The sequence below is a fragment of the Oenanthe melanoleuca genome, chromosome 2, assembly GCF_029582105.1.
Source record: "Oenanthe melanoleuca isolate GR-GAL-2019-014 chromosome 2, OMel1.0, whole genome shotgun sequence".
Classification (NCBI taxonomy): Eukaryota; Metazoa; Chordata; class Aves; order Passeriformes; family Muscicapidae; genus Oenanthe; species Oenanthe melanoleuca.
Window position 1 is genome coordinate 129,943,600 of NC_079335.1, and position 19,160 is coordinate 129,962,759.

Sequence of the window (19,160 nt, forward strand, 5' to 3'; positions counted from 1 at the left end):
ATTTTAATTTACCTGTATGATTATATAAATAATTACAAAATAAAAGGAAATAAGGCAGTTGAAAGGAACAAACAAAAACACCCCAAAACATTACAAAAACCCAGCCTGCAGCAGTTGTAGTTGTGCCAAAGTTTTAGAAGTGTGGTAATATGTTCTTTGAGACCACTTGTAGTGGTGAAGAATAGCTATTGAATAGAAAGCAGTTGTGAAGGGGAACATCTGAGTTCATATTGTTGATGAAATGGATGTGGAAGGAAATTACCAGTTATGTTTGTCTGCCATAATACTGCTATTATTGATACTGATTCTGTATTGGACATGAGTCTTAGTATCTACTTATGATATAATTGCAAGGAAATCATACCTCGAGGTAGTGTTATTATTTTAGACATTATTTTTTTGTTCTGAGCAAACAATTCAACAGCAGCACAGTGATCATTATCTTCCATCATTCCGAGTTTTATCATCGTTGACCTCTGATTCCCTTTGCAGGCCTCATAAATTCTCATCCCTAGTTGGGAAAAACAAGATCATGCTAAGCATTATTTTCCCACATATTATTGCAATTCTGTTAGCAGTTTCTGATAAGCTTTAAAAAGAAAAAAAAACGGACACAGCTATTTGTGTCCTAATTATCGGTGTGGGATAGTTTCTACAAATCATGTTATTTTTTTAATTTGTTGTATCATTATCAAGGACATATTGAACATCAAGCTTATCTATCTTTCCTAAATTAAGATCAGAAAGATGGAATTGGTCCTAGGCCCATGTAACAAGTACAGATGAAGAAAAAAGTCTCTATTTTGTTGAGATGTTCATGGGCAAAGTTAATTTAAACTAGAAAATTTCCTTTTTTTTGAAACATATGACTGATTTCTGCTGTGAAATTCATCATTTAATATATAAGCCCTGTACCTGGAGAATCCTTTAAAGGCATGTTCATATTTGGAAAGAGTCTATAACTTCATGGGACTAGCATTCATATCTTTCATCAACATTTGTTGGTTTCTCACCTTTATTCAAAGGATCATGACAGAAGACTCATAAGACAGGCTACAGAAAGTTACTTAACCTAAAGTAGTATGATGGCATTTTCTGTCCCTTGATGAAAAAAATTGTATATTTGATACTTGATTTTGATTTGGGCTGTGGCATATTTAGAAAGTTGATCATGTATGTCACAAGCAATCTGCTGAAAGGTTTCAATGTATGAGTACTTCTAGTCTTAAAAAAAAAAAAAAATCTTGCTGATTATGATGCATTTATGAAATTAGTTAAATTGCAGAGTTGGCTTAAATGTGTGCAATCATGAAATGTAAATAACACGTTTCAGAAATGTAATTCTGAAATTCTGCTGTGAAACACTCCACAAAACTTTGACCTCATGGAAAAGGTTGGGGGAGAAACCCAAAACTACTTAAATGAACGGAAGAAGATTTGACATTTTTTCCACCCAAAATCAGCTTTCTTAGTCCTTGGTTATGTTGCCACCCATAAAAATATAAAGTTTCTTTTCTGTTCTTTCTCTCTTATAAAAAAAGCTTTATGTAGACCTAAAGCTTTATGTATTTCCCTACAAAATCAGAGTTGGGCTGTTGCATTTTGGGCCTATTTGTTTATAATTTCTCCCTTTTTATTTTAAGGCAGCCTTGAAAAAGCAGAGAATCCATGTCCCCACCACACTGAGGTGTCTTCTTTCCCTTTTAGCAAATCTTTCTGGTATAGCCCAGCATTTCTGAAGCTGTTAGAGCCACTTGTATAATTCACAATATTGAAGTGGACAAACAGCATTGATTTATGTTAATGGAATAAGTGTGAAGCAGTTCTATGTATTTCATAGGGCAGGACACATCTTCCTGCCCAAAACCTCAGACCAGCAGAGCCACCTCAAAAGTCAGATACCTCCTGATGTACAAGACAGAGGTTTCAGACGTGTGTCTTCCATCAGTTTAGTTTAACACATTTAAAAACTTCTTTAGTACTTGTTTAAATAAAAGTGGTAAAAAAAAGCTGTTACCTGGGTACATGGTGATTTAAGCAATAGATGCCAAAAGCTCTCCTATTTATGTAAGCATGTAAACCTGTACAGAAAGAAATTTGAAACACCTGTTTTAGATATGAGTGAAAGTGATTCTGTCTGTAATTTTCACCCATTCCCATTCCTCAGTGTCTTCTCTAAATATGCAGTGCAAGTGTTTCCAGTTTGTGTGGGTGATGCTCCTATTCCTTTAAAGCATTTGATGGAAATTCTGATCAATCACATCAGTTATGAAGGGCTGAACTGGCCAACTGTGGCAAGAGTTTTTGATCTTTCCAACAGTCACCAAATAATCTCCCATCAGTGAAAGCTTTTTATAGATTTGTTTCCCTTATCCCCACCTGACTGCCTCTCTAACTTTATTCAACACAGAGCTGAAATCTTAAATTTTAGTATGACCCAAGGAGGAAAGGAGCTGCAGACATAAGAATTTTTATCACTAATTTTATGAAATCTCAAGAGCAAGAGCTGAAGGTTCAGGCTGAAACACCCTCTCCATTACATATTAATTAGAAAGACCTTGCTCTGTTTTTACTCCTTAAAAATACTGTAGTACAGCATCAGCCATACAGACCTTCCCACAGAGATAGTGGCATGCCAGTGATAGTACTGTGTACAAAAATGATGGTTTACACCATGAAAGTATCAGTTGAAAACAGTAGTTCCCTCTTTAAAGGCTTAAATCTGTTAAAGATGTAGTTTTGCATCTCTGTTCATGCAAGTCGAACAAGTTGCTACTCATCTGTGCTTGCCAATATTGTGATTTTATTATAAATCAGACATTACAGCATTTGGCTTCTTTTCAATTGATTTGAATGACATAATCTCCTTCAGTGTTAATTAAAGCAAGAGCTCCAAGATGTAAAAGATAAGATTATAATACTTCAGTACATTTCATCTAAAATGCCTTTTATGTGATTTTTTTTTTTTTTAAGCTACATAGAGATTTCAACCAGAAACATCAAACAGTTCTAACTTGTAAGGTGTTGGAATTTTAGGCCTCTGAATATTTCTCCTTATGGGATGCCTCCTTTTGTAACTTTAAAATAATTTATCCATTATCAGAAAATTTATATAGGTTTTATTTAAATAAAAGTAAAACATTCTGTTCAGCTCCTTTCAAAATTTTTTGTCGTTTTCTCAGCATTAGAGATCTGCTGGGATAAAAAAAGAGAACATTCTGGAGCAGAGCTGGCCCAGCCAAGCTAGTCACCCTTATCTCTCTATCCCCTGTAGTTTAAGGAAAAGTTTTAATGAAGGAGGAATTTCACAGTACATTTCTTTCTTTATTTCTTGAAATCACATCCAGATTTTATCTCACCTTTTAGCTCAGTATCCTCTGGCTGCCAGTCCAGGACAGTTAACTAGTCTATTGATAATAGTGTTTTACAGATTTCATGGTGAAAAAACCTCCAAAGATAAGTTTTAAACTGAATAGCATTTAACTTCCTGCATTTAACTCTTGCTACTATTCAATTTAGAAGGATATCATGCATTCTGAATACAGTTATGTGATTCTAAAATACCCTATGTCAGTGTAGCTTGTACCTGTAAAAAAAGGTTTATCAGTGTAATGGCAGAAAACAGTCTTTTTCAGAACATTTTCTGTGTTTCAAAGAGAAAAATCATATAATGAAAAATTTGGAAAGGGGTAAAAAAATTGTGCACTAATGACATTGAAAATCTCTGTAATGGGGAATGGCCCAAGCCAAATTTTGCAGATGCTGTGGTGCAATTATAATGTAAAAGAAAAAAGGGAGAAAATTGTGTAGAATTTCCAAGCCAGTGGAAATACCCCACACACTTCTTTCCTTCTCACCATCATTATATTATTACAACTTTAAAACCAGTTTATGTTACAAACACCTTAAAGTTTAGAAACTACATTCATTTCTATTCAGGATGTGGGAGAACAAGGTGTAATTGCTTTTCTTTACAAATGGGTCTGGGAATGGGATTTAAAACCCTCCCCTATCTTTTACATGTTCTTTTTGTTAATTTAGGTGATTGCCTCAGCATGCCAAGCATGTATGATATCCATGAAGAGAGTAGGCTGGAGTGGGACTGCAAAATGGGGGTGAAATGCTTTTTTTGCCTCTCTCTGGGTGTGGGTTTTGAGCCACCAAGACCAGGCAGGAAAGGTGCTTGAGGGGAGGGGAAAGGGGTGGTACAGAGGTGTCCATGTGCCTGAAGTGCTGTATCTGTACCAGGCAGGCACTCCCTGTTTGCAGGGTGTGATGCTGCCCAAGGCTTGCAGAAGGAGGGACAAGCACAAGGAGCCAGCCCCAGGCACTGCAGGGAGCCTCTCTGCCCATGGGCTGGGCAGTTTGCCTTGTGTGACACCCCTGATCCCCAAAACAGCACAGGGAGCTGTGCTGGCTGGAGCAGGGAGGGCTGCTCTGAAAGGATGCTGATAGGGATGTGGAGGAATAAGTGGGTTCACCTGCTGAGCTGTCCCTCTGCAGCAGGCTGCTGGCTGGCTGATAAAACAGGGAGCACAGCAGCAATTTGTTGAAGACAATGTTCTAAGGCTTTTAAGAAATGCAAGGAAACAGGCTTCAAAAAGCCACCTATTAAAAGAAAAGAAATCTGATTTCTTGGGGTCTGAGGAAAGATATGGCCTGAGATAGCGTGTTTTGCATGTCAATTAAATTCTGATTTCTCTAGCTGACCAAACACCTTCATCTCATGTAATTTCAGCTTGGTTGAGACTGATCAAATAACTTAGGAAATAAGTTTAATAGATTTGGGGGAGTTTGATAGAAAAATGAAACCACATAGAGCCTAAAGTGTATTAGATTTTGCTTCTGTATTGTAGCACTTTCTTTTCTGCCAAGAACAATGTCTGACAGATTTTTGTATACCCATGGCTCCTATATCTGTTCCTGCTGTGATGCAGGAAATCTCACTTATTTAAACCTTTGATAGCTACTTTTCTGTTTTCCCATCTCTTCTGTACCTTGACAACATGCATGATGCATATTAAGGACCTTGAAAGTGGCACCATCTTTTGTTCAGAAGATTCTGTTTAAAAAAAAAAGCAATGGTAGTATTTCTGCACATAATTGTTTACCAGTCTATCCTTTCAGCTTTTTCCTTTACTTTGCCACTCCTTTTGAGAGGTAATTTTTTCTGTTTTTTGAACTAAATCACCTTCTTCCTGGTACATCAAAAGCACAGAACACCCTACTTCTCCTTTTAGACACAAACACAATATGAAAAGCACATCTGATATTTAGTGTAAAATATACAAACTTACTTCACTTTCTCTTGATGGTGTTAACAAAAATAAATTAACAGAAAAATACTTTGATGGGGTTTTGGATTGGGCAAAATGAAAATATCTGAAGAATTAATGGTTTTGTCTGATGATAGTTTTATAGGTTTGTTTTGCTGATAGTTTTAATAGCATGAAAAATGCACAAATGAGCATGAAAATGCCAAAAGTAATATGTTAAACACACCACCCAACTGCTCACCCCTTGCAGAAGATATAGTGGGTGTCTGCAGACTTCACACATCATTCATGTTTATCACTTATACAGCAGGACAGATTTATTTATGCACTGGAACAGCTGTTTATGAGAATTTCACATCTTTCATAATGTTTATTTGCCTTTCACCAAGGCTTCCAAGCTCTTTCAACATAAAATCAGGAGGAAAACCTAAGCCTGTACAAGAGTTTCTCTGTCTCTTCTACGTTTGTTTTCTTAGGTGATTAAAATATTTTTTTAGACTTATTCTATTTTGAAAACTGTCAGCTATGGGTAAACATGTAATAAAGTTTCAAATATTACAGGGAAAACTTTTCCCAGACAGAAAACAAGGAGAAAAATAAAATAGGATATTTAGAGGAGTTCACAAAACTTAGTTTAAATTCCTGAATTCTGTAGAAGTTTAATAGTTCCTTTAAACATTTATGTTGCCATAAAAAACTTTATCAGGGATACAAATGGCTATTTTATGGAGTTGTACAAAATCTTTATAATTTTTTTTTTCAATTATAATTAACAAACAAGTGTTCTGCTCACTTACTACTTGGCTTTGTTTTGCCTTTCTTTTCGTGTCAGGTGTGTTTTATGAAGTTGTTCAGAGCTTCCCTGGAGTGGAGGAGAATGTGGAGGTGGATTCATATGTAAGCAGCCACAGGTGGAGGAGGCACACAGAGTCCCTCAAATCAGTGGATACCAACAGAGCCAGCATGGGGCAGGATTCCTTGGAGCCAGGGGGTTTCACAGACCTGCTGCTTGAGGAGGGACACGACAACGCTACACAGATTGAGGTAGATACTCATTTCATCTCATTCATTTTACTCTCTTTGACTGGGGGTAAGTAAACAATTAGGGCATTTCCTTCAGGGAATTCAAATACTTATGGGTAAGAGTACCTCTGGTCTCTGTATTTGTGAACCCATCAGCACATGGAAGCTGGAGTTTTCTCTTGTCCTGACGCTGGAGCCTGTCCTTTATGACTTTTGAAGATAGTCTCTGGAGGATGTTTGCTTTTTTGCTGGAAAACAGTTAAGGGAAGTCCCATGTTTTAGCAGTTCTTGCTGGAATGCTGGAAAAGGAAATAGTATTAAAATAGTATAAAATTGAATTCTTTTCTGAAGTTGATGTAAGCACCTCATTTTGCAAGACTTTGCCTGGTCTTTCTGTAGAGTGATATCCAGGCATAATGGGGAAAAGACCCTAGAGAAATGAGAAATTGGAAGAAAATTCAGGTTTGTCATTGAAAAAAACTTGCACACTATTTGATTTTTGGTCTTCCAAAGAATAAGATGGATTGAGTCCATCTGTGTGAAGTCTTGGGACGTTCTCCCTCTATTTTATTGTGCCATTCAACCTCTAATTTCTTGTTCAGCTGCCAGAGAGCTCGCTATCCTGTCTTTGCTTCTTTTATTGTTGTTGTTATTGTGGTGGTGGTTTTTTAAAGTATTGAGTTTGAGGTTTTGTTATTAATAAAATCTACATCCTGTTTTTCAATAAAATACAGCTTGGAATAAATTACACTTAACATCTTCCAGTCATTATAATCTGCTTCCAAAACAGTGTTGGGTATTGTTTTTTTTTCAGTTCCAAGAAGCTCACTCTCAGAGAGAGAGAAAAAAAGCAGCTTTCAGATTTTAGGTTGTTACTTGCACAATAAAAAAAAACCCCCGATTTAATATAAAACCAATCTGTAGAGACAATAGAATCTCTACTGCATGAGCAAAAAATAGTGCTTTCAGAGAGGTATGTTTATGCTTGTTGTTTTTAAGGTTCCCATTTTGCACAGCCCTAATTACATTTCCTCTTGTACTAATGTGAAAGTCACTGGTTGGTAAATTGTAGTTTTGAATTTCTTGTTGATTTTTTAACTTCCTTTTTGCCTAGTGTAATCCCCATCTGCCCATACTTTTAGCAATTCTTTTAGGCTACAACACAGATCAATCTTGCTTCTAGTTATTTTAGCAGGTAAAGTGCAAGCTGTTTCAGGTACAGGGAAGTTTCAGTAGCTGATCTTTCCATGGCTTACCTGTAGATTCCTGTGCAGTGTTTCCATTCAGTTGGGTTCCAAGATCTTAAGAAGCAAAATGGTCAGATGTCCCTCTCTAACACTTATGTATATCAAAACTTTGGGGAAAAAAAATGCATGCTTGCAATTGAATATACACAGAATGGTATTTTTCCAGGAATGTCTTTCCTGACAGATTAATGGCTTTGCAGTGCCTTAACCTGAAAAGTTTATTGAATTCAGGTTTTGTGTTCTGTTGCAAACCTCCTTTTTTCTAAGGTCTTTTCAGCACAATAAGATAACAGAGTTGTGGTTTTACACATTATTGGATTCCATTGAAAATCCCCACTACAACACACAGGCATCTCACAGAAAACCCCTTGATGCCTGGCCTTACAGAGGAGGTGGAGTACACAACAGAAATCCACAGAGGAAGAATCCACATGTTGCAGTCATCTGCAGCTTGGCAGCTTATCAGCAGTGCTGGAGAGCTTATTGATTATTTGAAATCCTTGCTCTGTGTACATTGCAATGCTTGCTAAAGAGAATCCAGAGAATGAGTATGACCTGCCACTTACATTTAGTGATGCTGCAGGATGACAACATCCTTCCTTTAGATACTGTTTTCTCTAAAGTGTTTTGTAGGCTTACCATGAAATGCAGACTTCTTTAATATGAAGACTGACAGTGATGAACATGTTTTCACTTAATAGTATTTGCTGTTCTTCTTTGTAATGACCATTTACTTTCTCTCCAGCTTTATAGACCCAAACCCTTATTCCCTCTCTCACCTCTGTTCCTCCTTGCAAAAAAAACAAAACTAAAACAAAAACCCAAAAACAGCAACAAAACCAGACCAAAACAAAAATAAATATTAAAAAAAATCAAAACCCAAAACAGCCAAGGAAAAAAGGAAAGGCAGTAGGCAGAATTTTCTGAAAACTGTTTTAAAAAAAAATATTTATTGAGTTATCAATCATACAATCATAAGGTGAAAAATTATAGAAACAAACTTGTGTGGGGCACAGCGTAGTTCCACTGGATTTCCTTTTACTTTAAGGTAATGGCACTTTTGATTAATTTTTTCTCATTGGAGTTACTGGAATTGTTGTGTAACTTCACAAATTCACCATGCTGGATCAGCCATCAGCCCTGGTCCAGAGGTTAAACATCAGCTTGAGTGGGAGCATGAAGTGCAGATTTTCTAAAGCTCTTCATGCAAGTGCATTGTAGATTGATTTGTCACACCTTTCTAGTAGCCAGGGTGGACCTCCTCCTATGCATAGGAAAGATGATTGTGGTGAGATTCTCTTTAGGGTGCAGCCTCTCTGGACCAAAAATGGAGAAGTGTAGCCTCCAGGGAGCCCAGGTGTCTCTCTTCACATCTCTGTTTTGTCCCCTGCACTTGTTTGGCACTGTGGTTCAGGAAAGGGCTCATACAAAATGATATACACATTCATGTGCTTTTTTTAAGTAAAGATGTTCTCTTGAACTGGTCTTGAACTAAATTGCAGAGACTAGCAGAAGCAGTGGTTATAACCATTCCATATGCTGAGCCTTCAGAAAGGAGCAGAAAAAAGCCTTGGGAAGATGATAAAACCTCCAAGACCTTCCATTGGGTTGCTGGGGAATAGGAGTATTGTCCACAGGTGTGGATCACTGTGGAGCAGTGTTGTGGTGGCACAAACCCACCAAGATGGATATTGCCAAAAGAGCTGACTGTAAATTATAGGGTAAAACTTATATATAACACTCTTAAAACAGTACTGTTTTAAGTTCTTGAAAGTACTTCTGTTCTCCTACTTTAGAAGGATTAGTGTGGTGTGCCAAATAGAGATTATAATATTGCAAATCCAAAAAACCTCCTGAGAATGGAGGTTAGTCCCATTTGCTTTATTTGCAATTGGTACTCTAGAGCTCAAAGGCAGAGGAGGGTCATATTCTATAAGCGACTTATTACATTTTCATTCCCCTTATATCAAATAGCTAAAGACAGAGGGAGAAAGCTCTGAAGAGGGAAAAAATAGTGGCATAAAAAGACTGAAATGCCAACTTTTACAGATGGGTGCAAATGTTACAGTCAGAGAAATTCCCAAAGCAGATGGCCTTGGACAAGTAAAGAAATCTGCTGTCAGCCATCTAAACCAGCTGTAAGGGGCAGCCCCAAAATACAGGATTCTGGTGATGCATTGCAACAAGTTGTCTTCCTGGCCTTGTGGAAATGAGAGTTTCAGAGGTCTCCATTGAAGATAAGAGCATCCATGGCTAAGCCATATTTCTTCTTGAGGGTCACAAAGCCAAACTTTAAAGCCTTCTGCCTGGAATAACTTTGGGACTCTCAGAATAATTCTTTCTAGAGAGTTTGTTTCTCAGATTTCTGGAATTTCATAATATATTGAATTCAAGCCTAGCTTGCTTTTTTTCCCCCCCATATTTCTTATGATTCTTCTCTCCTGTTTTGAGGGTCAGGGTTGTTTTGGTTTTTTGCTTGTTGTGTAATCTACTACCTTTGTTTATTGTGCTCAGGACATTTAGAAGTGCCTTTTACTTATGATAAATAGAGCTTAGGAAATGCAACGTGTCAGGTGGAATTTGCTGCTGCAAACACTCTAAGTCCTTGTAAAAGCAGTGAGTGTGAAAATACATCTTCATGAATATGTCTAGTTTGGCAAGGAGAAAAATAACACAAATATACTACCTTTTTTTATATACTCTTGTAAAAGAAAGGTATGCTCCATAACCACTCTTATTAAGTAGATTAGTATTAATATTGTTAAAATAAACTCAGCTTCATGGTGATGGTGTGACCAGTTGATCTATTCATTCCCAAAGCCCTGTGATAGATAATGAAGTTGGGTATCAGAAGTTCTTGTTGCCTGTTCATTTTTTGCATTACTGAGAAAGAAGCTGACTTCTGAAATGAATCTTGTATGGATGCTGGTTCCCCAGTATGCACCACTAAGGGATCCATAAATGCATTCCTGTTTTGCCTTAGTACTTGCTTATGGAGGTCTGGCTGCTGAGCACTGGAAAAGGCTTCATAATGCAATAATATACAATTAATGCATTAATATACAATTTTGCATTGCACAAGTGTTGCATGATAATTTTTCCATAGTTTGAAATAATTTTTCAAGTGATTTCCTATGTTTTTTGGCTGTGTGTAGCTCCATACAGAAGAGATTTTCCCTCTGTATGTATAGCTTTGGTCTCTTTATCAGAAATCTTCCTTGTGACTGCCAGTCACACCAGTGCAGGGTAAAATGCCAACAAGAAAAATACAGAGAAATTGAATTGGAGAAGTCTCTGATATATGGCTTGCATTGGCATGAGCAGAAGGTGAAAAACTTTGCAAAATATCTTTAGATCATGTGAATTACTTTCAAATTTGTTGCCTCTGTATAGAGATACTACATCAAAACAATAATCTTTCACAAACTTCAAATATCAAAAATAAATCCAGCAATAAAATAATAGATTAAATCATAGTCAAGCTTGAGCTGAGTGCAGTAAAGTTTTATTGCTTTGCACCAGCAAAAATGTGAGGAAAACACATAATTTTTCATATAAAGTCTTAGAACAGAATGAATGATTGCTGCTGTATGACAGAAGAAGATTCAGTTCTGAGCAAAAACCAGCATGCTGAGCATGCTAAATCAAACCAAACTCACTGTATCTTATTTTCTCCACCTCACCTAACATACCACTTGCAAGCATAGAAAATTGTGGCTATTTCAGTGTAAATATTTTTTTTCTGTATTGAAGTAATTCATTTATTCCTGTGGATGTCACTGATATCTCCTGCTGTGTATTGCTTTAAACTAAAATAGAGTTGTTGCCAACTGAAGTCACCCTCCTTCCTTTTCTTCTCTCATTTCTTTACTTTCTCTAGATGTTGTTTGAAATGTACATTTTAGCAGCAGCAGTAGTTTATACCTGAAAAGCATCTTGGCCCTATTGAAACCACATTTGTGGATTTCCTACTGATAAAAAACATCTTTTGCTGGATGTTGCATTCTAACCCAGAGTTTCTACCCAAAAGAGAGCTTCTCCCTTATCAGTCCCAGTCACTCATGGAAGTGAAGATGTCTGATTCTGACTGGCAAAAACAACAGAAGGGATTGAGTTCCACAGCCCTTGGGATTTGAGAGCAATTACTCTCAGCTACTGACAGCAGTGTCAGCATGCCCATTGCTGTGTCCCCCCTGCAAGTCTGAGCAAGGAAGAAAATAAATGGTTGAGATTAAATTTCCCTCAGCTGGACAAATGATAAGGCAATCCTGCAAGTACTTCTCTAATGTACTGCCTTAAAAGTAGAAAAACTTGTCCATGCAAAAAAGAAGCCTTAAAACTGAAGAGTGTTATAGTCTCATAGTGAGCTGTCAGTTTGGCCAAGCCTGCCTCTGGTTTCTTCCTGCTTTTCTTTTTTCTTTTTTCCTTTTCTTCCCATCCCAATGCTTTAATGCCAGTTGCATTTGAAGGACTTAGAAAGAACACTGTATTCTGAAACCATGGTTCCTCCAAGCTACTGACAACCATATTGTGTATTTAAGAATCCTTGTTATTACAGTCTAGTGTGTATTTCTGTTCTTTTTCCTCATCCCAAGCTAAGAGCTTGTCCCCCTTTACTTCTAAAAACTGTTTTCTGACTTGCAATTTTTAGACCCTTTTTCTTAGAGCCCATGTAAAGTTGGCTGTCTACTTACCTTTTAAATTTATAGTTAAAACATTTCTTGTATAGCCACTTAGTTTAATAATATCAGGGATGCTATTGATCCCTCCACCACTAGGACAGAATTATTTTCTTAGTGCATAGTCACATTTTAATGCAGATTATGAAATATCAAAGTAATGCATATTCAGTACAAAAGTTTAACCAGATTTTAGGTTTCAGTTGAAGCATTTAACATATAAGTGAGGAGAAATGAAGCTTTGCAGAACAGAAATTTGTCACAGGAATTAGCTGATTCTTTAGAGAGCAAAAGAACAATACTTCTGTTATGAAATTTGTATCTACAAAAGTCAGGGGGGAGAACTAAAAACCTGAAGCACAGATTAGTTTTATTTTTTGTTACCTGCTTTTTGATGTGGCTTCATTTTAGGAACAGATTCTAGACTATATTCTTGAGCAGAAATAATATTTTGCCTTTGACTGAAGTAAGGGAAACATTACATTTTGGTTAAGGTTCATTTAAAGTTCTAAGTCGTCGAAAGTTCTAAGAAATACACTTTAATTGATTTAATTACATGGCTGAAGCTTTCCAGGTCTACTTGCAAAGTCTTTATCATAACAAAAGTTATATTCACTCTTATTTTCACTTTTAGGGATGTATAATTATTTCTTGTTCACAGTTAATAATTACTACATCACGTGATTTTTGGCATATATGTGATTTCTGGTGTATAACTCATTTAAGAGAAGGAAGAAAAATTTGGGCTTTTCCTGTAGGCCTGCAAATATTTTTCACAATCTTTGATCAAACTGGACCTGGAAGTTACAGGGCTAAAACAACTGTGACTAAAATACATGGCTTTGCAGCTGAAGGTGGCATTGCATCAGATTTTCAGCCATTTCAGGCCCTATCTTATATTGCCTTGGGCCATGTCAGCTGTACCTCTAACACAGATGTCTTGCTGCCTTTAAACCAGTGTAATTTAAGTCCAGAAGTCTCTGTTGTGATATGTGGAATGTTCCAGAGGTTTAGCAAATGTCCCACATGATTCCTTCCTGCTGCACATCCTGAAACTGCAAAAGCTCCAGAGCTCATTGACACTGAATGTTGTGCATGTCAGAATTTACAGAATGAGGCAAATTCTTGGAATACCAATTTGTCACAATTTGGTTGTTAAACACAAAGGGAGGGCAGTAATCTGAAGGGCAGATTATTGGACCCTAGGGAAAATGGGGAATTGTCATTGTTTTCCCTGGGTCCCCTGTGCTTACTGGGCTTCACACAGACAGAATCACAGAATATCCTGAGTTGGAGGGGACCCACAAGGATCAGAGTCCAATTCTCTTTCCCAGTCTGTTCTGAGGACCATATGAAGATGTTTGACTTAAGAGAGTCCAGCTGCTCTTGTGCTTTTTTTGGTATCCATTTAGTAGATTAAGTTAAATACCATATTTTTATTTTCATATTTGGGAGCTTGAAAGTTACAGTGGAGATGAGGAATATATTGGAGGAAGGATCTTGGGATATGAAACAGTGCAGCTGCACTGAAGCCATTGTGGATATATCTTTTGTTTTCCATTTAGCAGAATGTTTAGATGTCATTTTTTTGTTGTAGGAGAGCTAAAATTTTATGTTAAATTAAATAGCTGATATACAACTTAGCCTTCAATTATTATATAATTTTCTTGCTATATTTTAATTTACTTTTTTTTAATAAAGGTTATTATTGTTATTTTAAAATGTTTATATTCACAATTGTCAAGAATTTATTTTAAAAAATTAGCTTGTTAATTTGAGATGGAGAATGTAATTCACTTTGAGAAAAATCAAATATACATTTTTCAAACTGAATCAAGGGAAAAAAATGTTTCTTTTTCCTATGATCTTAGGAAAATTATTTGGACTTTCTCTTCATGTGATATCATGAGACAAACAGAAATGTCTGTAAATTATATTTAGTATTTAACTGATAATTCTGAATCATTGTGAAGAAGATACAGAAAGTGAATTAGTTTAGAAAGCAACACAGATCATACATGAAATGTCCTAATTCTCTTCTTTTGCTAAATTACACCAAAAAGTATGTCACCTGCAATTAGAAACAGCATCTGGGATAATGATTAATTTACTCCCCATATTCTGCTTGTCCAGGTGGGTTTTTCACCAGTGATGTCACTTTCTAGCCAGCCAGCAGACTGAAATATCACTGCCTTGTGTTTTTTTCAGACTTTCTGTTTCAAAATGGTAAGCTAGGCAAATGGTTCATATATTTTTTTCTTTTAAATATATTGATTGCTTACATACATCAAGGTCATCTTAACACTTTTACTGGGTCTTGCTGCAAGGTTCAGCTGGACTGAATGTGTGCCAACTCTGTCAAAAGTGTTGTGGCAATAAACCTGTCAATGCTTCCAATATTCCCAATCTAAACTCAAGTGATGTTCTGCAAATAACTTGGGTATAGCTGAAAAGGGAAAAGGCTGGAGGAAAGATTGATTCTCTGTTTCCTTTAAGCTTGGGAGGAGAGGATGGGTAAGGAAAGAAATTACAAACTAGCTTTCCCACTCCTAAATAAGAGAACTCCATTGTAATCCTGAACTCATTTCCAATGCTTAGCTATGTTGGCACACAAGGCATTTAATTTAACACATTGATGAGAATGAATCTATAGCAAGGAGGGAGACATGGAATTCAGAATTTAATGGCATCTGCCTTTGAATTTTTCTAATGATAATATTTTACTTTTCCATATCCTTCATCTCCAACTTCCTCAAGCATATTCCAGAATGGTGGAACTCATGACTGAAAAGAGCCATGAGCAGGATCAACAGACCTTGTACTTTCTGAATTAATTATTTCAGTCATACATGCCTCAGCACTTGCTTGCAGGGCTTTGCTGAAAATAGAATCAACTTTTGAAGCTGAATATTAGTCTGGCTGTGAAGGCTGGAAAATGCTCTCCTTTCCCAGACACTTGCTTTCTGACCCTGTTCACCATGTTCACCTGGAGTGTCCTCAAGAGAGGAGACTTTTATCAATTTGGTCTGGTCATGCAAAAAGCAGAAGATTATGTTCATTTCTACCCATGCAAAGCAAACAGCTTTAGCTAATTTAACAGCACTCAGCAAATTGTGCATAGTTGGTTGGAGCAGGGAGTGAGGGTGAATATATTACCAAGTTGCTTGTGCAGAGGAATTTGGGTAAGTAAGTAAAAAGTTGTCGCTCTAAGCCACACAATTCCAGTTGGGATAGTACCAGTCCTTAGGGATAGATTTTCAAAGCTGTAGGAATTCTGCTGACATTGATGGATTACTCAGTGTCTCTCCAAATCTTTCATGTTTCTTTAATATGGGAAAGTCAATTATCTGTTATCCCAAAACAGTAACAACGTGGAGTGTAAACAGATGGATCCATTGTTTCAGATTTGGTCAGACACTTCCTTTGACTCTCTGTAAATTTAGTATTTATGCCGAAGTCAATGATCTATCCTAATTGTGATTGTATGAGTTATACAGACTTTTCAAAGAGAATAATAAATAGAGCCAATGCTCAAAATTCATATCAAGAGGAAGATTAGACTCAAGAAAGTTCCATTTTTAAAATGTGCATTTGTTCTTCCAAAAATGCCAGTTAAGTATTTTCAACTGCTGAATAAAATGATGATGAATCACTTTTAAGAGTTGTAGTATTTCATGCACACAACAGGAATAACTAATGGAAATACCAGGGATATTTTTGATTTTTTTCTTTCATTTGTAACACCAGCGTGCTGCATGTGCAGCATGTCTAAGTGTTCACAGTCCATCAGTAAAAAAACCCACATACTTATTCTGGAAAACAAAATTGGCAGTAGGAGATCTTGGAGAGTGTGCAGCAAATAGCAGTGTGAATAACGAGGGGAGAAAAGACAAAAAAGAATGGCAGACATACTCCCCAGACTTTTCAGTGGCACAACGTTTAACAAAAGTCAGAGATGTGACAGGGTTACTGGAGGTTTGCTTCTTGCATTTGTAGTAAGCTGCATAATTCTTCACAATTTCCTACACAAATTTTTAAATAAATCAAAGCATCGTTTTCTGGGCATTCTTTCTGTAACCTTAGCAACAAAAGTAGGAAGAGGGAGAAATGGCACATGGAAATTCTACCTGTCTGATCTCATCTAGGCAGAGCAGTAAATGTCTTGAGGGGTAAAATGCCAAGATCTCTCAGAGGTATTCTGCTCCAGTACAGATAACAAAGCAAGCTGTTTCTCAGGTCCTTCCTGCTCCAGGCAAAGTATGGATGCCTCTCTTCTGGTGTATGAAAAGTGTCTTTCAGTGCTAGAACAGGCATAATGTGGCTCCAAAGTGCTGCTGCTTAGATCTGGCTTACATAGGTCAACAACCTGGTGGGTGTTCATTTTGAGGGTATCATTTTGGGGGTATAATATTGACTGGCACAGTGGATTATAGCAAGTTTGGTGAGGATGTTTGGAGCATCTTCATTCTATAGTCATAAGCTGCTGCCCCCAGTGTCCTTATTTGTCTAGAATACAAAACCCCCAACTCTTTGTTGAGTCAAAATCACTGACTATGTAGTTGAAAAAAACAGCAATTCATTCAGAATATTTTTTTTTTAATAAACATAGAAATAGAATTTTGATTTGATCGTTTAGTTACAAGTGGTGCATACAATGTTGATTTTTCTTATATTGTATCATGCATGTTTTTCCATCATCTTGGAAATCAAGGTAATTTCTTAAACACACTGCAGGGGTTTTGTTTCTCATATAAACATTCAATAAAGGGTAGTACACATCTGTATACTGCTCCAATAAGGAACCTGAATTTATACAAAATATTAGGTGACTGTGATTTCTAAAAGACAGTGGAGTCTGTACTGTACAGGTGCTTTTCTTTTTTAGTTGTAGCTAATATTGAAATTAGAGGTGAAATTCAGTTCTTCAGTTTGGAAACCTAAGTGTAGATGCATGTGGCATAGACAAGGAATGTGCAAGTTTTACCAGGGCACGTAGTGGTAGGAGAAGGGGAAATGGCTACAAGAAGGTAGATACAGATGAGATACTGGGAAAACAATCTTTGCCATGAGGGTGGTAAAGGTGGAACAGGTTGTCCAGAGCAATTTGAATGACTCATCCCAGGAAAATTTCAAGGCCGGGTTGCATGGGCTCTGAGGAACCTGGTCTAGTGTCCCTGCCCGTAGCTGGGGAATTGGAACAAGATGATCTGTAAGGTCTCTTCCAACACAAACTATTCTGTGATCCAAGCTGATGGAAATTCAAGGTGAAAGGTGCCTAGCTATAGATGTCTGATGTAATATTAGGCTGTGGTTGTGCTCAACAGTCCACTGCTCCTCCTGTAGGATAAGGGTCAGCTGTGGGTCCTGAATCATATCTGCAATTTTCAGATGGCCCTGGGCTCCTCCAGAGCTTAGTCAATTAGATCTCATCCATGGTCAGTAGGCAGTGCAGTTAAAGTGTTTGGACTGCTCTAAAGTGGAGCTGAAGGAGCTGGCAAGTCTTCACTGGCAGCTTTTGATAGGTCTGTGGTTCTGATAACAGAGTACTCCTCTTGGAAAAAAACAGTGCAGATTCTGCAGAAATCTTGTTTGGAGCCTGATGTCAGGCAAAGGCAGCAACTTGGGCACGCCTGTCTAGGCAGCATGTAACTCATCAAGCATCTCAATTAAATATGTTGCCTTAGAGTTGTGGCACAAGAGCTCTCAAGGGATTTATTTATTTTATTGAGCGTGACTGCAAGATCTCATAAATAAGCATTTCTGTCACAAGTCTTTAAGAAATGTGGCTGGTGATAACAGTTTAGTAAAACTGTACATAGCATTTTTTTCAATATTCTTGTGTACACAATCCAGACTGAAATTACACATGTATACAGAAAACACATGTGAATAAAGCAAAGTGCATACTTTTTCCAGACAAAAGAGCAGTAGAAATTGCTAACCACTTTTATAATCACTGTTTTTCTCTGTAAGCCATGAATGCTGATGTTGAAATTTTGCATATTGATTGCAGATTTCAGCCAGTCCCCTGTTTTAGTTCATGTCTGTTGTACATGAGAGCTAAACTAAAAAGTGCTATGGCTAAATAAATTGCCAGTTTGTTTGCAATCTGTTTAAAACCAGCTCTCCCCAAGGAAGCCATGGTGCTGCAGTTTGTCCTGTGATGTCCAGACTCTCTGATGGGTGTGGGCTGGCTGAATGCTCCCCAGCACACAGCTGGGCTGACCAGCATCACTGTGGCAAAGGCTGGTGCTGAGTGAGGTGGATGTGGGACACCTTTAAAGGCTTCAGCATAAGCTTTATCCCTGCAGGTAAAATGCTGCTGCATTAATTAACCCATTCTCCTGCTTGTATTAACTTTGCATTGATCACACTACAACTGACTGCCCTACATTTTGACTCAAAACCCTGATGGATCCCTGAAACATGATATCAACAGCTCAGGAACTGCATCTCACACCAGTGAGCATGGAGGCAGCATCCTGCACTGTCCTATGGAAAGCCCTGATGAGCTACAAACTATACCTGCTAATATCAAATTAATGCTTCAGATCTGCCACAGTTTCCATGCCAGTTTATATTTGTCATTTCCCCTCCTCACATGAAGCCTCAGGGCTCTTGCTTGGGTCTTGGTTGCTGTTTTACTTGCATCTCTTCCAGCAGAGAAGTGCCAAAGAACAGGAAATTAGGATAAATTATATCTCCTGGCATTTGAATATATAGTGGAGGAATGCATAGGCTACAGAGAAGTTTAAAGTTGTTCTAATACTGGGGTGGAAAAAAAGAAAAGGGTGTATAATATTAAACTGAACTTACATATTTAGGAGGAGGGAAAAATTGCCCAAGTGTGCCTATAAGTAGGTCAAGGTGCATATGGTCAGAAACACAGTTTGTTATATTCCACACACGAAATGGATCTTTAAAAGACTAAAATA

At 37.3% G+C, this 19,160-nt stretch overlaps 1 protein-coding gene across 1 annotated transcript in view; it reads left to right on the forward strand.

Moving 5' to 3' along the window:
- Window positions 1-19,160, forward strand: part of PLXDC2 (plexin domain containing 2) — a 242,195-nt gene that overhangs the window by 105,295 nt on the left and 117,740 nt on the right. Inside the window, exon 2 of the mRNA XM_056483768.1 lies at window positions 6,109-6,320. Coding sequence (XP_056339743.1) covers window positions 6,109-6,320 — 212 coding nt within the window. The remainder of the gene's footprint in view (window positions 1-6,108; window positions 6,321-19,160) is intronic.